This window comes from Alosa pseudoharengus, unplaced genomic scaffold (genome assembly GCF_046254945.1).
Source record: "Alosa pseudoharengus isolate Yale_2024_CS ecotype anadromous, Long Island Sound unplaced genomic scaffold, YU_APseudo_1.1 YU_APseudo_1.1_scf_10, whole genome shotgun sequence".
Taxonomy (NCBI): domain Eukaryota; kingdom Metazoa; phylum Chordata; class Actinopteri; order Clupeiformes; family Clupeidae; genus Alosa; species Alosa pseudoharengus.
Window position 1 is genome coordinate 27,758,171 of NW_027468565.1, and position 16,426 is coordinate 27,774,596.

Here is a 16,426-nt window from a genome sequence, read left to right on the forward strand (position 1 = left end):
CAGTACTCTGTAAACATATCAACAGAGAAGGAGGGGTGTGAATTTGGATGCAATATGCATAGGTTACATCCAGGGGCATTGTGCAACACAGCATTCTGGGTAGGCAAGACACAGATGTGAATAAATTAAGGGAAAAACATAATCAAAGACTTTATGGAAGTATTTTAAATGTCACACACTCCAAATATTGTAAAACCAGTTTATTTGATTATAACAAATATTAAAGCATTCAAATGTGCAGATCAGTAACACATAACTTAGAATAAATAATTCATTTAACATATTTTCACAATTCATTATGTTATCTTTATTACACAGAAAGATCTGTGTAAATCAAGATGTCTTTACTCTAGTCTACTGAAATGTTATGGCAGCTCTTATTGGATTTATCAGATTTGGAGTCCGTCTCAGTGGCCAATTGTAGCAAATGAAAGAAGACCATATATAGATGGGTATATATCCCTATACTTCTCTCTAGAATTTCATGACAATAAATATGGATATCATTGTGTTGATTTTAAACAAGTAGGAGGTGTTTTATCTTTTAGGAAAAAATTGTGCAGTTGTTCTTTGGACATGTTATTTTAATGTAAAAGTAGTTCTGAACAACATACTACCTGGAATGTCTTCCACCAATTTTCAAGATAGTTTGGTTAACTTCTGAAGCCACTCTTGGGATCAATTAGGCAGCAGGGTTGAGGAGCAAACCAATTTTTTTTTTTTGCAGGTTTGCATTAGACAAAGGTTTTGTTATTTTTGGTAAAAACAACCAGTTCAAAAAAAGTCTAAGCTTTAACTGGTATTAACTGTCAACTTCAGAAGACAGGAACTCTGGAGATATCCTACTTTCTGACAATTGCTATAAAAAGGCCTTTAATTGCTGTGCAGCATTTTTACATCACCAACATTGGCACACAGACACAAAAACGAGAAGAATCCAGTCAGTCAGAAACTCACTCTCCATGCTAAGGCATGCATCTAAACCTGAAAACATTCCCTTTTGTAAACTGTCTGTGGCAGGACACAGTGGTGTCACAAAGGCAATATGAAATGCAAGTCTCACAAAAACCTTCACATAACTAACTCCATTCCCTCTACAATACTGCCAGAGGGTCATTTCTGGGTGTATGGGAGGAAACACCTGATGTCTCAACTGACATTCACATTTACTTTTCTATAAAAAGATTTGGCAGTGGGGAATTTTTCTATGCCCCAAGGGAGCTCAGATAACTAGAAGAAGACACTGTGTGGGCATTGCTGAGCTTACATTGCCTACAAACATGGCCCAAAATGGCAAGTGGACAGTGAATGTGAGTGGGCATTTAGAGGGGTGGTGTTGTTATAGGGACGGGGACATCAGAGACAACATTACTGGGCCCAGCTTGGAAGTTACGTGAGGATCTTAGCCACCTGAGCCTTGACTTCGCCGTCAGGGTGAGAGAGTAACTGCAGGAGTCTATGATGCACCTGGGAGGAATCGTCCAGCAGCACACAGAAGAGTGAGTCCTGCTTCCAGCGCAGGACCTCTGCAACCTGGGCCGAGGGTCTCCAGGCCCTGAGGTTTCCCATTAACGTCAAGAGACGGAGGAGCACAGAGACCTTGGTGCAGCAGTCAAACAGAAGAACCAAGGAAGCTGGAGCCTGCCAACACATAAGGAGAAGATACATAGATAGATGAATTCATAGAATAATTCATTCATCTATTCCAGTTTCATGACAAATAATATTCTTGCGCTCACTAATGTTGGGGGCAATGTATGAAACATGACAGCATGGCATAATAGCCGTCCTTTTTAGTAAGTAATTACTTTGTAGAAGACATGAAAGAAAGCTTACAGGATTACAAGTTTTCTAAGAACAGACACAACATCCCTTATTACTCCGGCTGCAAGTTGTTTTAATAGCACAGATTCATTATTTCAACTGCTTTAAGTATGATCACTATCTCAGCACATATCGTATCCCTTAAACAACACGCACTGCTATGTGCTTTGAAATCTACTAATAGCTTTATCTATTTATAGACTAGAATTCCAGGACAGTAGTCACCAGCCTTTTACTGATATAGTATCAGATACAACACTATATTCAAAAGTGATTATGAGAAGTAGGACTTCATTTATTTTACTTTTTGATTTTTTTTACTTCTGAAGAAATAACCTAAAACACTTTTCCCATTTACCTGCAGCAATAAAATGAGCTGTTTTCACTATGGAGAAGAATTGAAAGAAAAGCTGAATAGCATGCTCAGGTAGTTGAAATAGGAACAGCACACTTTCGTTGTGTTCACTACCTCAAAATCTCAAACCACAGTCTCAGTGGGACAGTATGCTAAGGGATTTTGCCTTCATGCCAAGTCGGTAACCTTTGATCTCTCAGTTCTTGGTTCACATTATTTTGTCAAATTAAGTTTATTGTCAAATGAAACAGCTGAACCATACATATAACCATTCTTCACACATGGTTTTACCTGTGCTTGGACAATGTCTTCAATCATATCGGGATTTGAGGACAAATTCACCAGGACCTTTAAAACCTGAACCTGTGGGAGAGAAGAAGAATGAAAATAAAAAATAGACAAGGCAACAACTACTAATATATTAAGGGTGCAGTCCACCATTCTAATCCCATACACATTTTGTTAAATTTAAAAACGCCCTCTAGCTGTCTGTTTAAACTAAAATAACTCCACTGTTTGTACACAGTCTTAGCTCAGTAAATGGGAAACAAACATAGTGGCTCTGTGGGGTATACTACGAAGCTTGATTAGTGGGTTAGCGAGGTACGCTGCGCTCAAAGCCAGGGTGTGACACGAAAGTGGCTCTGTTTTAGCGTCGCTGTATCACCATGGTGTCTTATGCTGTCAACCAAACCTGGTCTGGAGGAGGTTATCAGCTATCAGTTATCAGACTTTCGGGTTAGATCGGCACAACAAAACACGATTGGTGGACACAGGCCCTTAAAGCGTTAAGCGCAGCTTCCTAGTCCCTCTGTTGACAATGGCATCACTTTTGTGGGTATTCCCTTGACCTGGGAGCCCACATCGTACAGGGGTCTCTCCGGAGACAGAGGGTCTTTTGGGACAGATCTGATTCCTTGGCATGCATCCTGAAAATGTTCTTTATTCTTTTTGTTTCATTTGTAGGTGGATTTTTTAATATATTTTTTAGGTGTCCTCTACGAAGGAAGTGTTTTATGTTGCTTTTTGAGGAAGTTCTTTGTTCAATAAATCTTTTGTGTTCGTTTAGAAGAAATACAATATAGATGGAAATACATTTGTTCATCTTCCATATACGCCACCGCCCCTCCCACACAGCTGTTAAAAAGATATACAGTTATTGCATAGGGTGTAGTTAACGTGAATTCCCTAAATTATAGAATAAAATTCATTTCCACAAAGCAGGTTGGACTTGGACATTGCTTTTGCATTCTAAAATCACCGTCACTTTATTGCAGTGTTGTAGTACTCGAGTTCAGGACTCGGACTCGAGTCCGAATCATGAGTTAAATTTAGAGATTCGTGAATTGACTTGGACTTAAGCACTGAATGACTCAAACTTGAACTCGGACTTGAGGCATAGTAACTTGACTACAACACTGCTCTATTGGGATTAATGGCAAACAATTATTTTTCAGACAATAATATGCAGAATATTTTCACTTACGAATTTACGATCGGTTAATTTTTTCCAGCACACCTCCCTAGCCTTATTATGCGCAACTGTGTTGCCCCAAGCAGTGATCTGCTGCTTGAACCGAGTTCATTATTAGGCTATAACCTGTTCCTCTTGCGTGAAGTAAACCGCTCCAGATCGATCCATTTTGTAAAGGTGAGTAAAATGAAGCGATAAACGCCATTTTTATGGCAACGCGCATTGAATTTACCCGTAAGTGAGCTTCGTGGTACCGCGAGTTTCGTATTTGTCAAGAAAGCTTGAGTATGTTCGGCGCGCTCCGTAGTATACCCTACTGGGGGGTATTCCAAGTACGTGGTTTAGTGACAAACCTGGGTAAGTTAACTCAGAGTAAGTGGTAAACCTCCTACAACAAGAGCCCTATGGCATTGCTTTGTTAGGAGAATGAAGCCATACAGCTCTTCTAGTAGGAGGTTTACCCCTTACTCTGAGTTAACTTACCCAGGTTTGTCACTAAACCACGTACTTGGAATACCCCACTGATCTACAAATAACTGATCCTAGACGATCATGAGCATGAGAGAGAGTGCTGTAGAGTCCCATTGGCTGTGGAGCTCAAATATCAACACTTTTTTGCTGAAACCAAATTGTGGACTGCAGCTTTAATGGCTGGTGCTTCCTATGGACAAATACCTGAAGGATTTCATTGCTCACTACTAGCAGAGACAGGAACAGGGTGACGGAGTTCCTCATCAGATGTTGGTGTTTGTCTGTGACTGACATATTGGTCAGCAACCTCAAGGCTGCAAGCTGCAAATCTGAATTGACTGGTGACATTTCTATCATCTCCAAAACCTGAGGAATGTAGACCTACACAAAAAGATCAAATAAGCCAGGATTAAAACTTAACAAAAGAAAAAGACAGATGACATGAGAACCAGTATAAAGGTAAACACAATAAAAGCTGCATGTGTTGTGCTGTACCTTCAGCTGTTCTTGATTTCTTATGTTCATACTCAGGTTGTTCAATGCGTTCAAAGTTTGTAGTCGAACATCTGCTGACGTGTCTGTAAGGGACCCCGCAATAATGTGAAGGCCTCCAAATTCACGGATGAAATCCTGGTAAAGAAAAGTTTTGTTAAATGAACATTGAGTAACAGTTTAGTGGGTCATTCCACGTCAATTCAACCAGGGCCCACGCACTTAGGTCTCAAAAAATTCTGAAAAAATTACCAGGTGTACCTATGTTACCCAGGAGAGACTGTAAAATTACTTTTATGTAAGATCAAAGTTCACAAGCCCAAAGCACAAGAACTAAACCATGTAGGAGGCTCAAATTTTGCATGCTAGTACATCAATAGGAATATTTTGTAGCAAAAATTGTCACATTTGGACTGGATGATCCTGCATGGTCATAGCTGTCCCTCAAAGTTGATCAAAATTGTATTGGAGTTTTTGGCTGGGCTCTGTTTAGGCCTTCAGAAGCAAATATTTATTTTCTATTTTCCACCCTGAACATGGGCAAAATGCACCATTGAGATCAATATGTTTTGTATGTTACCACAGGTTACTCTATACAACCACAGGTGGCACTGTGGTAACTCTACACAAAACATATTGATCTCAATGGTGCATTTTGCTCATGTTCAGGGTGGAAAATAAAAAAGAAAGATTTGCATAAGACAAGTCAAATTGGTGTTTTTAAAAAGAAGGTATCACGGAAAGTGAAGGAAACAATATAAAACATTTTTTGTATATTCCCACACACAGGTGTTCTGTGGTAATATACAAAAGGCTCTGAAAATGAGAACCAAAATTATTTTTCAGACTTGTGAGGTCTGCTGTTCATACCCTGAAGGAATGTATGTTCTGTTCATTGTTTTTTGTGAGAGTGTTTCTACTTATCTCAATAAGGGAAATAAATCAAGACCCTATGTTGAGTACAAATATGTCTTCTGAAGGCCTAAACAGAGCCCAGCCAAAAACTCCAATAATTTTTTTTATCAACTTTGAGGGACAGCTATGACTGTAGGGAATACACAGTGACAGATTGTCCGTGTCCCTACCTGATTCACTGTGAAAGCAGCACTGTTCCCCAGTGTAACAAGTACTTGAGACCTCTCTGAAGTGGTAGGACTGCTCTGCAGAAGGGAGAGGAGCATCCCTATGTGCCGTGGCTCCAAACAGTTTGGGGACTTCTTTAGAATGTCTGCTATTAAAGGGGCAAAGACTACAACGAATCGTAAACACACATCGTAAGTAGATGCTATCCTAGCTAGTTGAGTGAGCAGTATTGCACATTTTCATTGGCTTATGTAAAAAGAGCATAGGCTGTATAAGATGAAGAACAGCATAACGGTGACAGTGACATTAACGTTAGGTCAGAAGAACCTTGAAGATGCTATAACGTTAGGTGACTGGCTAAGATCAATCAGACTGAAACAGCTAGTAAATGTCTTCTTAGCTAAGTTAACTAGTAATTCATTCAAAATAAACTCACAGAACAAAGTTACAATTGGCCTCTACTGATAGCACGTGTACATAGACAGTTGGTCTACTCTAGCCTAACGTTAGTTATTAAATACCGTTCTATTTAGCAAAGCTAGCAAAAATAGGTTGCTAGCCAGCTAAAGGTTGCTAGCCTGTCAACAATTTATTCTTACTTGATGCCTCAGTGGTGACCTGAGAAGGACTTTTGCGTACTCCAACCACATCGAATCCCGACACTTTGGCCATTAAACTCCCCGGTTCGAGAATTACATCTCCTGAAGCTCTGATATCTTGACCACTTCTTTCTAGTGATTTCGTTCTGTTTTTCTTCTCGGCATTTCCTCCAATACCGCGGACAAGTTTGTATAACCCATAAGAGGCACCTGCGCCAGCAAGTATCCCCAGTACTGCTTTCATATTACCCAATTTAGGTATAACATTTCCATCTCCCATTCTGACAATCGTCTTCTAAACATGAAGATAATGCTCACTAAACCTCTTCAGAATTAAAATCATTCCCCCATGCTGTCTGCCATCCTCCGCGTCAGGCCAACCAAAATCTTTCCATGGGATTGCCGACACTGCCTCGCAGTCGTAAAAGCTTCTACAGAGAGACATACACTTATGTTTTATGTAGACTAATACTATAATTACAAGTATAATAGGAACTAATGCACTATTCAAATAGATTATTTGAGAAAGTTATCAATGCAACGGGTTCTTCCCAGGACAACTAATGTTAGGCCTAATTTCCAAACCCGTTTTTGTTACTTAGTAACATGTACGTTAACAAGCTTGTGTTGTGTTTAGACCAGACCACCAGACCAAAAAAATAGTTTAGACCTGAGAGGATTGAAGCTTTTAGTAAGGGTATTTTCAGAATCTGGCCTGATTGTCTGGAAAAGGATATATCCCGTTAATTTGACGATTTTAACAGGCGCAGCCTATTTCTAAAGAAAATTTGAGCGCAGTATGGCATCACTGGAAAATGCAGACCCATCGCTGAAAGAATACATTCTGAAGAATTCTCTTCCTCAAATTTTTCAGGTAACGTTAGGCCTAACGTTAGTAATACAACCTCTCAACCACAGGGAAGAATGAATGAAGTTTTAGTTAATGATTAAATTAATGCCATCATACTGTTTTTTTTCTTTTCAAGTCTCTTTTAGCTGGCCTGTGCACCTCGTGTCCTGACAATCCCCTGCATTATATTGAGGAGAAGCTTTTAGCAATCCAGGGGAGCAGAGAAATTGATATTGTGTGGTGGGTGACATTAAATGCCTAAATGAAACTTTTCATTCGTCCCAGACAAAGTGTCCTGCATAGCCTACAAAAGGTTATCGTAGTTGTTGAAACCAAAGAGAGCTTTGGTTGAAACTACTGAAATTGTAACCCTATAATAACACTAAAGTGGATGATACACGGAGCAACTTTTTGAGCAATGTTGCGAAGCAACCAACCATATGCTGATTGGATGATCATGAACATTTTAAAGTGGACTAGGCGGCCTACTCTCCAGAATAGAATGTTGTTCAATGTGAATGTACCAGAACAACAATATTTAGGGAACATTACTCTGCAACATTGCTCAAAAAGTTGCCCCATGTATCAGCTTAAGATCATAATCAGCTTCTTTTGATACAGGGATGTGGAGGATGACCTTTACCCATCTGATCAAACTTTGGTGCATGACATGATAGGTCTATGTATTTCTGAGAACTCAGATGACGACATTACGGTAATCTTAGTGTTCATTTTTGCAATGGATAATTTTGCCCAAAGAGATATCATTTACATCTGTATACTAATGCTACTGTAATTCGGTTCTGTAGAAGTCATCATTTTTTGAAGAGGCATTACACTGTTACCGGAGGAGTCTCATGAAGATGGGCTTCATGTAAGAGCTTTTAATGAAAATGAAATAGGTACCCTTTGCACAATTTAGGTGTCCCTGTAGTTGTGAACTTTAGATTGTTGGGACCCGTTGGGACTAGTTTTGAGTTGCTTACTATCACACCACTGTACCCCAAAGGCTTCTGATAATACCGCCTGTATGTATGTCTGCCTGTGTAAATAGAGTATTTACTCAACAGTCATATTAATTAACTTACACATGTAAGACATTATTTAGGCTTACCACTGATTTCCTCTGAGTACTGGTCTTTATTCTAGTTAGTTACTTTAGAATTTGATCCAGTGGGATCAGTTTCATTAAATGAATGCCTGAGTTCAGTGTTTGAGGCCAGAGTCTTTTGTTTAACCTCGGGCTTGTAGTGGTTTGTCCGTAGTTCCTCATGAATTAATAAAGCATCACTTGTGGGTAGGGCCTGGAAAAGGTATACTCTGATGAGACGAATAGAAGCTGCCATTCTACGTCGGAACATGGATACTGCTAAGAGCCACCATGCAAGGAACGTCCTGCATTACACTTTCAGAATATGGATGAAGTGGGTCCAGAGTAAGAAGAAGAGAAAGAGGGGTATGTGGTTTTCATTTGTTTAATGCTCTAGAAATTAGTTTTCAAATATCCAAGTGCCTGAAGAGAGAGTTGACTATAATTCTGTATGATTCTTACATGCAATAAGGATATCAATAGGGTTTAGGGAGTCAATTGATAGGGAGTATTTTGATCCACAGACATTAACAAAGTGTAATTTTGTTTTCTGTAAATTATATTTATCTCTTTGAAATTATAGCAATGATGCTGTTCATCTTCTGCACTTGATGTATTACACAGTTCTACTATCTTTTTTTATTCAGATGCTATTAAAAAACTCCAAAAAGTGCATAAATTACTGCAGTGTAGAAACATTTTTTTTGCCTGGCGGTATGTGGTGCAGGACTCAAAGAGAACACAGCAGTACATTGAGGTACCCTTTGCTCATAGATATTTTCAGAGTTGAAAGAATGTTGTATTTATTACTTATTGTCAAGAGTTATAGATCCTAACCTACTTCTTTTGTAAGGGCAGAAGTGGGAAAAGAGCCTACTGGAGAAGTCTAACCAAGAGGTGGACAGCATTAATAATGACATTATTTCTGCGCTGCCGAGTAAATTGTCTTTGAAGGTATAGCATGGCTTTTAGTCAGTATCGTTGCAGGAGTTTTAATTGAATCATACTTCCATTGAGATAATTTGATAAACTTCACTGTCAGCATGTACTTAAGTAATAATATTGAAGATATACTGTTTTTCTTATTACACTGGAATTGTTGGGTGTTTTAAAATAGTCATTTAAAAAAAAAATTCTCATTTTGAACAAGGCTGGATGTGTTTGATCTTAGATCTTTCAGTATTTAGAATCCGGAGACCTGATAAGGTGTGCTAAGGTGTGCGACACATGGATGGCCATAACTCAAACCTGCAGTCTCTGGAACAAGGTGAGAGAGGCTGTAGACATTTATTTTACAACACTGGTATTTAGCAAATATATTTTATTGTACTCCTTTAGCGTTATATACATATACAGTATGTATGTATATATGTTTATGTAGTCTTCTCTCGTAAGATAAATTTTTCAGTAGAAAAGCACTGGATTCAAAGCTGTGATATAGAAAAGATACTGAAGAAGTATCGTCCTTTTGTGGTCCACTTGAATCTACGCGGTTGTATGTCTCTGATGTGGCCCGCATTTAGATGTATAAGTGAGTATTTCTCTCAATGTTTATTAAAATAAAATAAGAAAACACTATCAAGAGGAAGAGCTGCATTGTAATTATGTTTCATTTTAATCCATTAGGTGAATGCCGGAATCTTCAGGAACTCAATCTGAGTGAATGCACCAACATAGATGTCAGTAGTACCTCAGACTTAAATTTGTACTTCAGTGTGAGTTAAAAACAAAACTGCAGAAACCAAATACCTTTTGCCCTTTTTTTCAGGATGAGACAGTTCGAATAATATCTGAGAGCTGTGAGTCCCTACTCTACCTGAATCTTTCCCACACCTATGTGACAAATGGAACTCTGAAAGTGCTTTCAAGGTAATGTCTATATCAGATTAGTTGGTTCGGAGCAGTGTTATTCTAATATTTCTTCAGTTTCAAACGTATGTCCTTCTGTTTTCTTCTCTATACCCTCCTGTCTTCCTCACAACATACTGCAGGTCCTGTATGAATCTGCAGTACTTGAGTCTGGCCCACTGTAGAAGGTTCACAGATAAAGGGCTGCAGTTTTTGGCTACAGAGAAAGGCTGCCATGGGCTTGTTTACATAGATCTTTCTGGCTGCACTCAGGTTAGTGTAGAGACACAACATATAATACCTGTTTTCATAACAGATATCGCTCGCAAGTCAAAATCTAACCCCTCATTCTGCTGTTGTAGATAACAGTGGATGGGTTCAGATCCATTGCAGATGGATGCAGTGTGCTGCAGCACATTGTATTTGACAACATGCCTACATTTACAGATAGGTGCTTACAGGTAGGTATTTTAAGGATGTGAGTATTAAGGCTGTTTTCAATAGGGGTTTTAAAATGTGTTTTTGTGGCATGCCTCAAGTGTAAATGAGGTTAAAAAAGTAAACACAAACACGAACAAACAATGATTTGGAGGTTTTGAACAATGTGAGTTAAATTGTTATTATGCAAAAATGCCCTCAATCTCTGTTTTAAATCAGTTTATACTTGTAGGGAGGTTTTGTTTGGATAGACTACATTGCACACATTGAATAATCTGTAATGATGTCTTTACAGGTGCTGACTGCTAAATGCCACTCTCTAGTTACAATATCCCTCCTGGGGTCCTCTCATCTCACTGACACTGCATTCAAAACCATTGCTGAAGCAGCTTCTCTCAAAAAACTACAAATAGAAGGTCATTGTACAAATCAGTGTAGTATGCAGGTTTTAGACCAAAAATGTATTCTGTGATTGCTCTGTCTGTATTGTACCATGTAAAAAAAGCCATGTCAAAAATACAATTACAGATGCTGAGATCAGATTAGCTAGCTTCACTCGTAATATAAATTAGTATAACACATTATTATACATACACACAATATGCATACAGAAATATGCTCTTTTTTTAACATGCAATGGTTGTTTAACTAAAAATGAATGCGTTCATTCTATGCAGGCAACGAGCATATTACAGACATCGGCTGGAAGGCTGTTTGCAAGAGTTCTCCCAACCTAAGTCATCTACATGCTGCTGACTGTCCAAAGATGACTGATGCCAGTCTGAAATGCATAGCATCCCTGAAGAATATTAGTTACCTTGACATCTCAGATTGTGTAAGGTAGGACACATTTGCCCTCACAGAAGCAGCCCTTTTGTGTACAGGCAGACTGTTGAAGGACATGGGGAATGTTTACCTGTTGTTCTTTTTCTACTTTGTCATTTAGGGTCAGTGATGTTGGCCTGCGTTGCTTCACTGACAGTCCATCTGTTGCCAAGCTCAAAGAGTTCAATCTCAGCAACTGCCGTGTCAGTGACATTGTGGTCGTCAGAATTGTACAGAGGTGCAGTGTGTGTGAGCATTGCCACACATATCCATCTATACACATTCCATATAAATAATGTAAATGTTGTAGCCTGGCTAAGGCAGCATGGGAAAACCCAGGCTATAAACGTTGTGTTTTATCTCGTCTTCACAGATGCAGCATGCTCACTACCCTGAATCTGGCGTACTGTGAATCCCTAACAGACGTGGGCATTGAGTTCCTGAGTAACTCCCGCTGTCTTGTCTGTTTGGACATGACGGGCTGTCATATGCAGGACAAAGTAAGCTGCCTTTTGTGACTTCAATGTAGAAACAATAGCATCTCTGTCATACCTAATACATTTATTCATGGTTATGGTTATGGTATTTTGCATATGCTTCTTTTCCCAAAGCGACTTACAGTATATGAACATTACATTAGTTAAAAATAAGATAGATAGATAGATAGATAGATAGATAGATAGATGATAGATGATAGATAGATAGATACTTAATTGATCCCCAAGGTGAAATTCAAGGGTCTCAGTAGCATACAGACATCACACACAACATGCACTTACAGCAGAAATGGTAAACATAAGTATAAGTATAAACATATAATTAAACTCCACTGTACAATAAAGACAGTAGAAGATAAGAAAGATAAGAAAACTAACAAAACTAAATACTAAATACACTATATAAATTAAATTAAGAAAGTCCAATGTGCTTGAGGGTGATCACTTGTAGTGACAGGGCTGGGACTGGTAAGGTGCTAATGGGAGTGAGTGTCATGGTGAAGGTGCAAACAGTAGTCCAACCATAGTCCTTAGTTATGTGTGCCTGGCAAGGTGCTCAAGAGAGTATAGCCTGCCTACTACAACGGCGGCGCTCGGGGAGCAGTGATGGGTTAGGTGCCTTGCTCAAGGGCACTTCAGCCGCGGCCCACTGGTCGGGGCTCAAACCGGCAACCCTCCGGTTACAAGTCCAGAGTGCTAACCAGTGGGCCACGACTGCCCGAGTGAGTGTCATGGTGAAGGTGCAAAAAGTAGTCCAACATTAGTCCAACAGTGCAACAGTGCAAGAGTAAGGTCTAGAGACCAGCATAAATAATATGGACAAATAGGAGAGTAAAGTATAATGTAGACAAGGTAAAATAAAAAACTATTTCAGTGCAAGAACAGGTTGAGGTAATAGGGTTATAGCCATTCATTCATTCAGTATTGTAGCAGAAGCCTGACCGCAGCCATTGATCATGTGTGCTAATATAGCATGAAAAACAGTGTAGCAGTAAAACATTAGGCTGTGTACATTAGTAAAACAGTAGTAAAACAGTAGTAAGCAGTAGTGGGCAGTCAGTACTCAAAACATGGACATGGAGAGGGTGGAGAGGCAGACAGACTAAGCAGAGAAGTCTATCTCTCCTCTTCCCTTTAGTGAGGCATTGAACAGTTCAATGGCCCTAGGAACAAATGACTTCCTCAGCCTTTCAGTTGTGCATGGCAGTGAGCGAAGTCTCCAGCTGATCAAGCTCTTTTGGTTTTTGATAGTGCTGTAGAGCAGATGACATTCATTGTCCAAGATGTTGATCAGTTTGTTTAGGGTCCTTTTGTCAGAAATTGAAGTGAATTGAAGTGCACTCCAGTTCAGCTCCCACTACAGAGCCAGCCTTCCTTACCAGCCTGTTAAGTCGCCCAGCATCCTTCTTCTTTGTGCTTCCTCCCCAGCATACCACTGCATAGAAGAGGGCGCTGGCCACAACAGACTGATAGAACATCCTGAGGAGCTTGCTGCACACATTGAAGGACCGCAGCCTCCTCAGGAAGTACAGCCTGCTCTGCCCTTTCTTGTAGAGTGCATCAGTGTTGGCTGACCAGTCCAGTTTATTGTCCAGGTGGAGACCCAGATACTTGTAGGTGCTTACCACCTCCACATTGACCCCATCAATGGAGACTGGTAGCAGAGCGGGCTTAGACCTGCGGAAATCCACCACCATCTCCTTGGTCTTTGAAGTGTTTAGTTGAAGGTGATTGAGTTTGCACCACTGCACAAAGTCCTCCACCAGGCTCCTGTACTCCTCCTCTTGCTCGTCCCTGATACACCCCACAATTGCAGTATCATCAGAAAACTTCTGCATGTGGCATGACTCCGTGTTGTAGCAGAAGTCAGATGTGTACAGGGTGAACAGGACTGGAGAGAGCACAGTTCCCTGTGGCGCTCCGGTGCTGCTGATCACAGTGCCAGAGAGGCAGTTCTTCAGTCTGACAAACTGTGGTCGCTCGGTCAGGTAATCTGTAATCCAGGTTACCAGGTGAGCGTCCACACCCATCTGCAAGAGCTTGTCTCCCAGTCTGAGGGGTTGGATGGTGTTAAAAGCACTTGAGAAATCAAAGAACATGATTCTCACAGCACTTTTCCCCTTGTCTAGGTCAGAATGTGTCCTGTGTAAAAGATAAGTGATGGCATCGTCCACGCCCACTTTCTCCTGGTATGCAAACTGTAACGGGTCTAGTGCATGGCGTACCTGGGGTCTGAGCATACCTAAGACCAGTCGCTCCATTGTTTTCATCACATGTGATGTTAGAGCGACAGGCCTGAAGTCATTAAGCTCGCTGGGGTGTGGTTTCTTGGGGATGGGAGTGAGACATGATGTCTTCCACAGTGTTGGAACTTGTCCGAGACGTAGACTCCAGTTGAAGATGTGCTTCAGTGGCTCCCCCAGTTCAGCAGCACAGGCCTTGAGCAGCCTTGGACACAGTCTGTCAGGCCCGGCTGCCTTACGAAGATGGAGTTTTTTTAAAAGATAACTTACTTGATCCGCTTTAATGATGGGGGGATGAGGGGAGTGGAGGGTGAGGAGGAGGAGGGGTGCTTCTGTGAGGGTTGTCATGTGGCTAGAGACTGATGGGCGTTGGCTGAAGCCATTGTTGCCGCACTACTCGTGGTCACCATGTGGGGGAGAGGTGCGATAGCCTGATCAGCAGTGATGATGGAGGGGGAGAGGGGAGGGGAGGGGGGCAGCATCTGGGGTCTGTGTGTCTGATGGCTGTTGACTGAGGTCGTTGTCACCTCGTTGTTCGTGGTCGCCATGTGGGGGAGGGGTGCAATATCCAGTGATGGTGGGGGTGAGTGTTGCACTGGTAATGAGGTGGGGTGGGGGCTGGGGGATGGGCAATCGAACCTATTGTAAAAGTGGTTCAGCTGGTTCGCCCTGTCCAGGTCTCCCTCCACAGAGCTGCTGCTCTTCTTAAGGCCAGTGATAGATTTCATACAGTCCCACACCTCCTTCATGTTGTTATCTTGCAGCTTCTGTTCCATCTTCCTTCTGTAGTCCTCCTTAGCCTCTTTCAGCTTATTCTTGAGTTCCCCCTGTACTCGCCTCAGCTCTGCCATGTCCCCCTCCTTAAACGCCATCTTTTTCCTATTGAGAAGGGTCTTGACATTACTGGTTATCCAAGGCTTGTTATTTGGATAGCAGCGTACAGTCCTTGTGGGAACAACAATGTCCATACAGAAGTTCAGATAGTCAGTAGTGCAATGTGTGATAATATGTGATAATATGGAAAATGGAAAAAATGAAATGGGGGAAAAAGCATAATAGTAATAATAACAACAATATCAAAATCGTCAATGAAATGACATACATGGTATATTGTACTATCAATACATTTGTATCTATAGCTATTTAAATCTGTTTTCTTTCAGGGACTGACTGCAATAGGACAAATTCAATGTTTAAAGAAGCTCAGTATATCTGAATGTCTTTGGATAACCGATATTGGCATTGAGGTAATTTTAATTCATTTCAAATCTGATGCCCATTATTCAATCAATCTATCTTGTTGGATTTAGGTAGTGTTATAAAGAAATCTGTAAGAGCTGAGCTTATGGTCTGTCTCATCCCTGACACCCTGTCAGATGTTCTGTCGGCGAGCCAAGCTTCTGGAGGACTTCGACATATCTCACTGTGTGTCGCTGTCGGACCAGTCCATCAAAGCGCTCTCCTTCTACTGCAGAGCCCTGTCACGACTTATCATGGCAGGCTGCCCCAAAGTACGCCTGGTCTGAATGCAGTGAGAGTTGTAGTGCTAATTCATTGTCTGTGTCTGTGATCGCTTTATGATGGGGTGAAACTTGTCTGTGAAACCAGATGACAGACGTGTCCATGCAGTACCTGACTGGCTCTGGACCCCACCTGAAAGAGCTGGACATCAGCGGTTGTGTTCTCCTCACTGACCGTGCCTGTCGCATCCTGCTCAAGGGCTGCCAAACTATCCACACCCTCACCATGCTCTACTGTAGGGGAATCTCCAAGTAAGTCACCATGAGTGTCCACCACATCCAGTCCTTCACCGAAATCTTTACAATTATTATTCCGGGTTCTGTTTTGGACGTGATTGGTCCACCTACACTTGCTCTGTCGTCATGTTCTTCCGTGTATTTCTGGACTCTTTCTAGATTTCTCTTCTCTGTGCAGTACTTCTTAACATGGTGGTGATCCTACAGGCAGGCAGCGTTGCGCCTTCAGCCTCGCCTCAAGCACTGGGAACATAGCAGAGATGACGCTCCTTACTGGTATGGCTATGATGACCTGGACCACCTGATGCAGCTAAGCAGCAAGCCAGAGAAGCAGGACATTCCATCGGAATATGACAACAGCCGTCGCCATAGCAGCACTCTGCCCACATGACTGCCCAACACAGATGTGCTCTGGAGAAGAGTATTAGCCAAGTGACCGTAGGACACATCATGATGTGGGCTAGATTCCACGTGTGTGCCAGGAACAATCCAGGAACAATCATCTCAACACTGCATGTAATGAATTCTGTAAGACTCAGGATTCAGTTGTTATAACACCTTTCAAAAAGGTAAACAAAAT

At 41.1% G+C, this 16,426-nt stretch overlaps 2 protein-coding genes across 3 annotated transcripts; one reads left to right on the top strand and one right to left on the bottom strand.

The window, feature by feature from the left end:
* Positions 1 to 185: 185 nt before the first annotated feature.
* Positions 186 to 6,668, bottom strand: armc10 (armadillo repeat containing 10). Of its 2 annotated transcripts, none has more exons than XM_076269389.1 (6): positions 6,299 to 6,668; positions 5,702 to 5,847; positions 4,620 to 4,754; positions 4,329 to 4,505; positions 2,471 to 2,542; positions 186 to 1,641 (listed from the first exon to the last, which is right to left on the bottom strand). In XM_076269389.1, exons 1-6 carry the CDS (start codon positions 6,576 to 6,578, stop codon positions 1,390 to 1,392), a joined length of 1,062 nt encoding a protein of 353 aa, XP_076125504.1. In that variant the 5' UTR covers positions 6,579 to 6,668; the 3' UTR covers positions 186 to 1,389. The 2 variants fall into 2 exon arrangements, with proteins under 2 accessions (XP_076125504.1, XP_076125503.1); XM_076269388.1 differs by having other exon boundaries at positions 5,702 to 5,865.
* A 429-nt stretch (positions 6,669 to 7,097) lies between these two features.
* On the top strand, positions 7,098 to 16,351 carry fbxl13 (F-box and leucine-rich repeat protein 13). Its single transcript, XM_076269393.1, has 21 exons — positions 7,098 to 7,172; positions 7,285 to 7,388; positions 7,770 to 7,863; positions 7,958 to 8,022; positions 8,450 to 8,604; positions 8,886 to 8,995; positions 9,097 to 9,192; positions 9,410 to 9,505; positions 9,634 to 9,769; positions 9,865 to 9,917; positions 10,007 to 10,107; positions 10,230 to 10,359; positions 10,449 to 10,547; positions 10,820 to 10,940; positions 11,202 to 11,364; positions 11,471 to 11,587; positions 11,723 to 11,849; positions 15,253 to 15,336; positions 15,466 to 15,600; positions 15,698 to 15,861; positions 16,054 to 16,351. The coding sequence occupies exons 1-21, from the start codon at positions 7,098 to 7,100 to the stop codon at positions 16,235 to 16,237; spliced, it is 2,409 nt and encodes an 802-aa protein (XP_076125508.1). The 3' UTR covers positions 16,238 to 16,351.
* Positions 16,352 to 16,426: the final 75 nt, after the last annotated feature.